The following is a 12,202-nucleotide window of genomic DNA, read 5'->3' as shown; positions in this document are numbered from 1 at the left end:
TTTTTTTAATCATTAGTCTTACTCGGGATCCAATTATTATCACTTTTTACAACTGTATTTAGAGACCATTAGTGATTTTCTTTATTTTGGGCGGAGAACCTGTATTTACAGAATTACGCATGCAGGAAGAAAACGGCGTTGACACCGGATCGACCAGCGACTCCACGCACATTACTGCGGGAGCCTAAGGCGGATGAAAGACCTGATAACCCGACCACAGCTTGACATGTCTTGCTGAACTGTCGATTCCGAACACAGTTATTGGAGTTGTAACCTATCTAAAGCAATGTTGCACTGCGCTGGGGTGCGAGAAGCCGATCCTGGAGCGCTTTCTACTCAATGTCCTCGACCAAGCCTGGCACGTCAAGTGTGTCCAGTGCTCCGAGTGCAAATGCAATTTGACAGAAAAATGTTTTTTCTCGAGAGGGGAGATTGTACTGCAAAAAACGACTTCTTTAGGTAAGCCTAAAAAATAATGGTTATATATAGTATTATAGTGATATATATAGTATATATATAGTATATATATATATATATATATATATATATATATATATATATATATATATATGTATATTATATATATATATATATATATATATATTATATATATATTATATATATATATATATTATATATATATATATATATATATATATATATATATTATATATATATATGATATATATATATAATATATATCAATCATACTATACATAGACATTTGGGTATAAAACCATTGTTGATTTATCAATAATAATGCAAGTTTCTTCTGCTCATGTAGACAGTTTGGCACCAAGTGTGGTGGATGTTCACAGGGCATCTCCCCAAACGACTTTGTCCGGAAAGCTTGGAGCAAAGTTTTTCATCTGAACTGCTTTACATGCATACTGTGTAATAAGCAACTCTCTACCGGCGATGAGCTCTACGTCATTGATGAAAAACAATTTTTTTTGCAAAGACGATTACACGAGCAACAGCAGTGTAAAGGACAAGAACCAGCTTTTAGGTAAGAGGCCGAGTGTGTATGCACATTTTTGTCAAAAGTGTGTGCTCATTCATGTTAAAGAGACAAGGTAATTAAATTATGATAAATAGGGAGGATCTTGTCGCCATAGTTCATATTAAATACTGCACGCACATGCACATCACCAAACCATATGCAAGCACACCCCGAACGACAGGAAGGTGGACTATGACACAACTGTCAAAAGTCTAATCAATTTTATATGATTAATTTTAACCTGCGCGATTTATTTCAACATACATAATTGAACTTGTTGTACCAGTTGACATGTAAATAATAAGGTTTCATATTGATGATATGATATTTTATAATATTTCAGTAACGACTTGCAGTGATCCGAGTTTATCCCCGGATTCACAAGACCCTCTACATGATGACGTGATTCTTAAAGAAACGGATACTGCCCTGTCGGATAAGGAAACGGTAAATAACGAGAATGACGATCAGAATCTTGGTGGCAAGCGGCGAGGCCCGCGGACAACTATTAAGGCCAAACAGTTAGAAACGCTGAAGGCAGCGTTTGCTGCGACCCCTAAACCCACCAGACACATCAGGGAGCAACTGGCGCAAGAGACCGGCCTCAACATGAGAGTTATCCAGGTAAAACTAATATACATGCACCACTTTAATTAATGCAAACGTTCATTTTTCATTTACAATATGGTAAAATACAAACGGCATTTTTTTTTAATATTGGGAATGTCTCTCTCTCTCTCTCTCTCTCTCTCTCTCTCTCTCTCTCATCTATATATATATATATATATATATATATATATATATATATATATATATATATATATATATATAATACCATACCATACCAATGAAATGGCTACTTTAGCCAATCCGCCAAGCCTTTACTTTGGCTGATAATCATAACAAGTCAGAAGTCGTATTTCTGGAACATGAATTGAAAGTTCTCAATAATATTATGAGATTAAAATTGAACTATTATGAGATTAAAATCGAAACATTACGAGATTAAAATCGAACTATTATGAGATTAAAATCGAAACATTACGAGATTAAAATCAAAACTTTACGAGATTAAAATCTAAATATGAAAAAAATCGCCAATTTCGTTATACGCAGCTGTGTATGAGACAATAAAGGCTTTTGATTGATTGATTTGATTGAAATCATAGTTTGTACTATTACAAAATTCAAATATCAATATTATGAGATTAATGTAATTTTGTTTCTTGTTTTTTATGTATCATGAACCGGACGTTGTTTAGTTTCACAGGCTTCATCTTTTGCCGACACTAAATCTGTGTGAGCACAATTTGATTTGAGAACATTCCTGGTGATAAAACCTTAATGAAAATGACTTTATATTGTTAATATAGAAGATGTAGGTTTTTTTTAATAAGATTTTCAACTGGTGGTGTGCCTTGAGATGTTTTTTTAATGCAAAAAGTGAAACGCAGCTAAATAAAAAAAGGTTGCAAAACACTCCAGTAACCTATGGAAAGGTGTCAAGCCAGAACTGGCAGACTGAGCTGGCTATGTACTTCACTCGACCCATTAGACAACAACTCCCTCTCATTATTGTATTTTATCTGTACCATAAGCAGGGTATTGCATTAAATTGTGATAATGTGAAATACATTAACGCAAATATTGGCTGCTTAGTGATTTTTTTATCCTCATTCCTGGCACAATGGAGGATAAAGTTGTCAACTGGCATTAAAGCTAGTGTGATCAAAGATAAATTTGGCACACCTGCTCTGACGTTTAGTGACCACATGTAATCATGCTGTGAGGTATATTTCCTTGGAATTTAAACCCAAGGTAAATTTGAAAATGTGAAGTGAAATGGACATTGGGACATTTTTCTTCAAACTATATTATTTAAGTTTGATTGGATTAATGTTTTACTGCCCACAGTGAAAGGTCAGTATTTGATTAGAAGAGCTAATTTAAACAACATCAGTTGAAAATAGTAAGTAATTTCATAACCACACATTGAAACCAGTAAGGAGTAATTTGACCAAAATCGTTAATAACAGTTTAAAGTACCCTAAAGACATCGGCTTTTTGAGCACCCTCTGTCAGAGTAAATTGCTGATTAGTTCACGGCCCTTTCCTCTGGAATGTAATGGTTACATTACGTTACTGTCAATAACAAGATGGACTAAATAAGTTGTGATCTGTAAAATCAAGTTTTCAAAATGAAATCAAACATGCAAATGAGCAGAAATTCTTTATTTTGCTTTCCGTGTGGTAGGGCGCAGTCTCATTTGCGGGTATATTTTCTGTTTTTTGTCAATACATAGGACGCTTCGTTTGAAAATGCGCTAGCATGACACTAGGCTAGTGTATGCTATGCAAGCCGCTACCATACCTATGTTATGCTAGCCGCTAGAGAATGTTATGCTATCTGTTAGCGTATCTTATGCTAGCTGCTAGCACATGTTAGGCTAGCCACTAGAGTGTTTTTTTAAAGACAGCACGAGCAAATCTAAGTTTGATAATGCTTTATTGAGGTAAAATGTACACTCTGATATAAAGAGTTGGGCGGTTAACATGCTAGGCTATATTATCCTATAAACATACCAATGCTATTTGGAGAGGGCTGGCTTTTGTAAAAGAAGGTAAATTGTCGCCATCTGGCGGATAACGACAGGTTCTACGTCTCCCATTATACATAACGGCTGCGTAGGGGACTTTTTCACCAGCACGTCAACATCACAGTTCTAGATTGAGGCTTCTCCCCTCGGTGGCTTCTGACCTTCCTTTGTGGAGTCATCATGTTCTCCCTGTATCTGCAAAAAAAATTCCGGGTACTCCCGTTGCCTCGCACATACCAAAAACATGTGTGGTAGGCTGGTTGAACACTCCAAGTTGTCCATAAGTATGTGTGTGATTGTAAAACCGTCGTTCATCTTGTTTTGCCCTGCAAATGACATTGGCTGTTACTTATTTCACATAAACGTAAAACAGCATTCCCTTTTTTTTCCCTATTCACAAACACCAGCAGCAGAGAACATTTTTTTAATCAAATGCCAACCACACATTCGCTTACAAAGTGTGAATTTACGTGCAGGTCTGGTTCCAGAATCGACGTTCCAAAGAGAGGCGTATGAAACAGTTAAGTGCACTAGGAGCCCGCAGACATACTTTTTTCAGGAGCCCAAGACGAATGAGGACACTGGTAGACCGCTTCGAACCTGGGGAGCTTTTTCCAAATGGACCTTTCTCTTATTATGGAGGTGAGTTTGCCATTCACTATAAGTGGAATTCCCTCCCAGGTTTAATTCAGTTGATTTTTGTTTTACATAGGTATATAAGATCACTTCAAAGGTTTATGTCTGTTCTATTAACAATGACAAACTTACACACACACATAAACACATATGCCAATGTACTGTATGTACTAAAACACAGTACAATATATCCACATGCACATTTACTGTATGTACTAAAACAAAGTAAAATATATCCACATGTGCATTTACTGTATGTATACTAACACAGTACAATATATCCATTCAACCATTTTAAACACTGGGGTATTTAATAGGGTTGGGTACCAAAAGCCATATCCTCTGATTGCTTGCTTGTAAGTGTAGTTCTTTGTCACTCCCAAGGGACGCTGTGGTGTGGTTCATTAATTAAACTCCAGCTTGTTCTCCAGATTTTACCATGACATTTTAGATAGATTCAAAAGATATACTAACTCTACTTATGAAATTAATTGGTTCCAGAACTGTTTTCGTAACTTGTAAAATTTGTAAGTAGAGGTGTACTTTAAGTTGTACCACAGTCCTCAAAGAACTAACAAATAAACCCATTGAAATTTGTCAAAGTGTCCTAATTTTGTATGAAAGATGTGAGGAAACACAAACATTAGAGAAAATTATAAGGAATTGATTTACTAATGTCTCAAAATAAATAAAACGTGAAAATCTGCCCTGCACTGCAGAAATAGTTCCCTCCGGGGCCGTTATTATGGGACGCGTAATACCGTGCATATTTACTGTACGTACTAAAGCACAGTACAATATATCCACATGCACATTTACGTGTTAGGACGACTTTCCCCGGTAATTTCATACAATTGAAATATTATTTAAGAATATAGCCATATTTTACTCACCAAAAATCATTTTTAACTGTACACAATATCCATCCTCCTTTCTTTCTTCCTTCTTTTCTATCGCCATCGTAACTAATGCTGAAAGTCAAGCCTGTTCTGTTGTATTTCTGGCATAGTCCGTCTTGAAAATTGCTTTAAATCAACACAACAATATATTTGCTTGTGCAGCTTGCTCCAGATACAGTTTGGTAGCTCTGGCCAGTCCACTCTATCACTAGCCAATCATAGTTGGTGAAAGTGATGACGTATCCCTACGCCTGCGAGAAGGCAATGACGTATCCCCACACCTGCGACAAGGCATTATGGTGTTGCTAACTTAAAATCTGATTGGTTAAAGCAACAGTCTTATCGACGCTTGTTTAATGCAGCAGAGCCTGCAGAACTGATTGTGAAGGCCTTGAGGCAGATTTCTGACCCTGGCAACATATAATGGCTGAAATGAGATTGTTTAAATGCTTCAATATGAAAACACACATCTGGAAGCAGTCCAACCAGGGGGAAAGCAATGAAAGGAATGATATTATATGTTGTCCACCAATACTTATTATTCCAAATTATCTGTTAGCTTCCTTTCATTAATTTTCCCCCTGGTTGCACTGCTTCCAGATGTGTGTTTTCATATTGAAGCATTTAACCAATCACATTTCAGTCATTATTTGTTGCCAAGATCAGAAATCTGCCTCAAAGCCTTCACAATCAGTTCTGCGTGCTCTGCTGCATTAAACAAGACTGTTGCTTTTAACCAATCAGATTTCGAGTTGGCAACCCCACAATACTTTTTCGCAGCCATTGGCATTTTGCTGGCTGGGATACGTCATAACTTTCACCAACTATGATTGGATAGTAGGCGGGCCAAAGCCATAGTGAGGCAGCCGGAGATCGCAAACTCCACCCACAATGGCCGACAGAGGCAAAAACAAATGGATTTGGTTGCAGATTTGCTCACAAAGCTATTTTCCAGATGGACTTTTCCAGAAAAAAATGGACATAATTAAGAAAGGGAGGTCAACTCCGAAGCTAGCAAGCCTGTTACAGCCGGGAAAATGGTTTGTGCGCCACTTTCAGTCCGCTAACTTAGCTGCACAAGCAAATATATTGTTGTGTTGATTTAAAGCCATTTTCAAGACGGACTATGCCGGAAATATGACAGGACAGGCTCGACTTTCATCATTAGCTTCGATGGCGATAGAAAAGAAGGAAGAAAGAAAGGAGGATGGATATTGTGTACAGTTAAAAATGATTTTTGGTGAGTATAATATGGCTATATTCCTAAATAATATTTCAATTTTGGGCCCGGTTCTGATATCTGAAAAGCTCCAGTGTTTGTATTTAAGCTCCAATGTTTGTATTTAATCACAAAATGCTGGTAGGAAGTGGATTTTACCCCATTTTACCCCAGTTTAATTTTTGGCGTTTCGCCATTGACATCCATCGCTGTCTTTTCCCGGGAAAAATACCCCCCCTAGCCTGGTTGTAATGTCTCAAAAGTTCCAGTATTTGTATTCAATCAATACATGCTGCCAGGAAGTGGATTTTACCTCATTTTAGTGCATTTTTTTGCCGTTTCACGTATGGGCATATATGGACGTATCGACGTTCATCGCTGTCTTTATACCGGGGAAATGATACTCTGGGCCCAGTTCTGATGTCTAAAAAGCTCCAGTATTTCTATTTAATCAATAATATATATATATATATATATATATATATATATGTTATATATATATATATATATATATATATATATATATGTTATATATATATATATATATATATATATATATATATATGTTATATATATATATATATATATATATATATATATATATATATATATATGTTATATATATATATATATATATATATATATATATGTTATATATATATATATATATATATATATATATATATATATATATATATATATATGTTATATATATATATATATATATATATATGTTATATATATATATATATATCAGTGGTGTGCCGTCGAGGCCTTCAAGGGCTTCTCTGCTGGCCTAAGAAATATCTGAATCACAGACTGATGTTAATTATATTTGGTCCATGAATACTTATTAAATAATTCCAAATTGTCTGTTAGCTTCCTTTCATTGCTTTCCCCCCTGGTTGCACTGCTTCCAGATGTGTGTTTTCATATTGAAGCCTTTAACCAATCACATTTCAGCCAATATTTGTTGCCAGCATCAGAAATCTGCCTCAAGGCCTTCACAATCAGTTCTGCAGGCTCTGCTGCATTAAACAAGCGTCAATAAGACTGTTGCTTTAACCAATCAGATTTCGATTTGGTGAAACCAAGGCCTTCTCGCAGGCGTAGGGATACGTCATTTCTTTCTTGCAGGCGTAGGGATACGTCATTTCCTTCTCGCAGGCGTAGGGATACGTCATTTCCTTCTCACAGGCGTAGGGATACGTCATCGCTTTCACCAACTATGATTGGCTAGTGATAGAGCGGACTAGCCAGAGCTACCAAACTGTATCTGGAGCGAGTTGCACAAGCAAATATATTGTTGTGTTGATTTAATAGCGGTCTTGTCAACCTGCAATGACTGAAGGAGGAGAAGAAATTGATTTGTTTGCAGATTTACTGTCAAAGCCCTTTTCAAGAAAAAAAGCTGGACATCATTGAGAAAGGTCGGACAACTCCAAAGCCAGCAAGTCTGTCACAACCGGGAACAAACATTTTCAGCACTAAATCGAATAAAAACGTTTGCCAGAAATACAACAGGATAGGCTCGACTTTCAGCATTAGCTTCGATGGGGATAGAACAAAAGGAGGAAAGAAAGGAGGATGGATATTGTGTACAGGTAAAAAGAATTTTTGGTGAGTAAAATATGGCTATATTCCTAAATAATATTTCAATTGTATTTTTATGTGTCGCAAGCTGTAGCTGCAGTAAAGGTTTTATAGCCATAAAATAGTTTCTGAGGGTTGGATTGATTTGCTGAAGGCGTCGCTAGAAAATTCACGGACTGCCGCTGATATATATATATATATATATATATATATATATATATATATATATATATGTATATATATATATATATATATATATATATATATATATATATACATATATATATATATACATATATATATATATATATATATATATATATATATATATATATATGTATATATATATATATATATATATATATATACATATATATATATATATATATATATATATATATATATATATATATGTATATATATATATATATATATATATATATATATATATATATATATATATATATATATATGTATATATATATATATATATATATATATATCAGTGGCGGGCCGTCAGGGCCTTCAAGGCCTTCTCTGCTGGCCTAAGAAATATCTGAATCATATTATATTTTGTCCATCAATACGTACTTATTATTCCAAATGGTCTGTTAGCTTCCTTTCATTGCTTTTCCCCCTGGTTGCACTGCTTCCAGATGTGTGTTTTCATATTGAAGCATTTAACCAATCACATTTCAGCCATTATTTGTTGCTAGATCAGATCTGCCTCAAAGCCTGCACAATCAGTTCTTGAGGGCTCTGCTGCATTAAACTAGACTGTTGCTTGTAACCAATCAGATTTTGAGTTGGCAACCCCACAATGATTTTTCATAGGCGTTAGCATTTTGCTGGCCGGCACATGTCATTGCTTTCACAAACTATGATTGGCTAGTAGGCGGGCCAAAGCAGTACCGAGGCAGCCGAGATAGCAAACTCCACCCACTATGGCCGACAGAAGCAAAAACAAATAGATTCAGTTTGCTCACAAAGCTATTTTCTAGACGGACTTTTTCAGGAAAAAAATGGACATCATTAAGAAAGGGCGGAAGCTGGCAAGCCTGTTACAGCCGGGAAAATGGTGTGTGGGGCACTTTCAGCGCGCTAACTTAGCTCCACAAGCAAATAGTATATTGTTGTGTTGATTTAATGCCATTTTCAAAACGGACTATGCCGGAAATATGACAGGACAGGCTCCACTTTCATCATTAGCTTCGATGGCGATAGGAAAGAAGGAAGAAAGAAAGGAGGATGGATATTGTATAAAAATGATTTTTGGTGAGTAAAATTACAAATATGGCTATATTCCTAAATAATATTTCAATTGTGGGCCAAGTTCTGATATCGGAAAAGCTCCAGTGTTTGTATTTAAGCTCCAGTGTTTGTATTTAATCACAAAATGCTGCTAGGAAGTGGATTTTACCCCAGTTTAATTTTTGGCGTTTCACCATTGACTTCCATCGCTGTCTTTTCCCGGGAAAAATCACCCTCCCTGGCCTGGTTGTAATGTCTCAAAAGCTCCAGTATTTGTATTCAATCAATAAATGATGCTAGGAAGTGGATTTTACCTAATTTTAGTATTTTAGTGCATTTTTTGTCATTTCACGTATGGACGTATCGACATTCATCGCTGTCTTTTTACCGGAGAAATGATACTCCGGGCCCGGTTCTGATGTCTAAAAAGCTCCAGTATTTGTATTTAATCAATAAATGCTGTTTTTGGCTGGATTTTACCCCATTGTCGGGCAATGTTTGCCCGTACGCCATTGACGTTCATCGCTGTCTTTTCCCGGGAAAATCACCCCCTGGCCTGGTTTTAATGTCTGAAAAGCTCCAGTATTTGTATTTAATCATGAAATACTGCTAGGAAGTGGATTTTACCCCATTTTTGTGCATTAATTTATTGATTATTTTTTATGTGTCGCAGCTGTAGCTGCAGTAGAGGTGTTATAGCCATATAATAGTTTTTGAGGGTTGGATTGATACGTTGAAGGCGCTACCAGAAAATGCACCACCCGCCACTGATATATATATATATATATATATATATATATATATATATATATATATATATATATATATATATATATATATATATATATATATATATATATATATGTATATATATATATAGCGCGTCGGCCTCACAGTGGGCCACCTGGGTTCAAATCCAGGTCGGTCCACTTGTGTGGAGTTTGCATGTTCTCCGGTTTCCTCCCACATTCCAAAGACATGCATGGTAGGCTGATTGAACACTAAATGGCCCATAGGTATGAGTGTGAGCATGAATGGTTGTTTGTCTCCTTGTGCCCTGCGATTGGCTTGCCACCAATTCAGGGTGCCTCTGGCCCGAAGTCAACCTTAACAGTACACCTTAACAAAATCAGATTTTTTTTTTTGCAGATTATCAAAGTGAATATTATGGTGCCGGAGGGAACTATGACTTCTTTCCTCAGGGGCTACCTTCATCACAAGCCCAGACCCCAGTTGAACTCCCTTTTGCGCCCTCTTCAGGGTCCACGGGGACACCCCTTGGAGGTATGGATCACCCCCTACCAAGTCAGCACACATCCAGTGAACATCAGCGTTTTCCGTATATTATGCTTCACCACCCAGGACACTCTCCCAGCCCAGAGCCTGGCATCCTAGGAGCTCTGCACAATACCGCCTCTGACCCGTTTGGCCGCAGCGCACCATTTACATCACTGTCCCTAAATGCCACAGGATACAACAACCATTTGTGACATCGGATCACAGAAATCAATGATGGCAATGTATGGTAGCTTTTGAAGGTAGCAAAACCTTGGGACTATAAAATGAGTAACTGCGATTATTATGTTGCGTTATGAATTAAGGCATGGATGTCAAAAGAGTTAGGGCAATTCCACGAAGCATTTTTTGTGTACTTTATCATTTGGTATTTATTAATGCTAACTCAAAACTGATCATTCGTAAATTCACAGCCTCCGTTTTTCTCTGAGCATTTAAGGCAGCTACAGTCTTAATGCGTTGGCATGGCAAAACATTTATCACTGTTTAAGTTTTTGGACATAGTACTATAGATTGTCAAAACAATACATAGTTTTTTAATTGAATTGAATTTAATGCTTGTATTGTCATTAAACAAGTATATTGAGATTTAAAGCTTTCACCATGTTGTACATAAATAACAACAACAAACAGACAAATAAATAATTGATAAATGAGAAATAAATAAATAAGTAGTCTAAGTGAGGCAAGCAGAGCGGAGCGGGCTTGTCCCCTCTGAAGTCCAGGACGAGTTCCATGATTTTGGAGACGTTCAGCAAATGAGAAATGCTCTGTATTTATTAAGAGATTCCAAAACCCCACTTGCCTTTTGCGGTCTTATTATGGTGACTCTTCGCACACTTTTTTCAAGCCAGAGAGTATTATAAACTGTTGTCTTTCCAAACATTTTATTTTTAGGATTCATTACCAACACTGTCAAAGGCTTCCTTCAAAAGTCTAATACAGCATACTATTCTGAAATTTAAACACTTTATTTAAGATGGAACAGAACTTAAATTATTTGAAAAATGTCTACTTTAAAAAAATCTGAGGTTCTAAATTAGACTTAAAAGAGTCATTTTTTTACATAAAAGATTCCAAAACCATGTTTTTGAAGTATTCATCTAAAATGTACCAAGCAACCAAACCAAATGTTTGTATTGTAATTTATAATGTAAGAAGATAATTGTCATGTTTTCAAATTTGACATTTTGTAAAAGCGTAAGACACTATCTTGTTCTGTTGGCAAAAAAAGAGCATTACTCTGTCTTCCTTTTTTCCCCAAAATGCTTGCGCACTGAGTCCCCTTTTATTGTGAAAAATCACTGGGTTCGTTTAGTAATGTAGGTGTGTCCATTACAGAAAAAAACATGTGTGTGTGTGTTTCCGAAGTCTGCAAATAAGAGGATATGGTTTTCAATAAACAGTCGCAGTCTTTTTGGGGTATGTAATCTTTGAAATACATCATTTGCCAGAATAGCTTCTCCTCGATCCAAGATGGCCTCCAAGAATGTTGAAATTCCTTCTCCAACCTCTCAGGCGTTGTCAAAGTCCCCCAAAGTTCAACGTCCTCGCAGAAAGTTCATAGCAATCGAAAGTAATAAAATCAAAATTTCCCTCCTGTTTATTTTACAATTTGCTCAATCCTCATTTCCTTAATTAAAATTTCTTACGGCTTTAATTTATTAATTCATTCTCATGGAAACAAATGTAGTTACTCTCAGAGAGA

At 36.1% G+C, this 12,202-nt stretch overlaps 1 protein-coding gene across 1 annotated transcript; it reads left to right on the top strand.

The window, feature by feature from the left end:
• Positions 1 to 286: 286 nt before the first annotated feature.
• LOC144083663 (LIM/homeobox protein Lhx1-like) lies at positions 287 to 11,773 on the top strand. The gene is given in 9 exon segments (XM_077611655.1): positions 287 to 301; positions 303 to 413; positions 415 to 441; positions 443 to 459; positions 785 to 941; positions 943 to 1,009; positions 1,347 to 1,627; positions 4,077 to 4,242; positions 10,348 to 11,773. Coding segments are annotated over 9 exon segments (1,221 nt in total). The 3' UTR covers positions 10,728 to 11,773.
• Positions 11,774 to 12,202: the final 429 nt, after the last annotated feature.

Source organism: Stigmatopora argus, chromosome 10 (assembly GCF_051989625.1).
Source record: "Stigmatopora argus isolate UIUO_Sarg chromosome 10, RoL_Sarg_1.0, whole genome shotgun sequence".
Taxonomy (NCBI): domain Eukaryota; kingdom Metazoa; phylum Chordata; class Actinopteri; order Syngnathiformes; family Syngnathidae; genus Stigmatopora; species Stigmatopora argus.
Note: the sequence above shows the minus strand (reverse complement) of the source record. Positions and strands in the feature narration are given on the sequence as shown.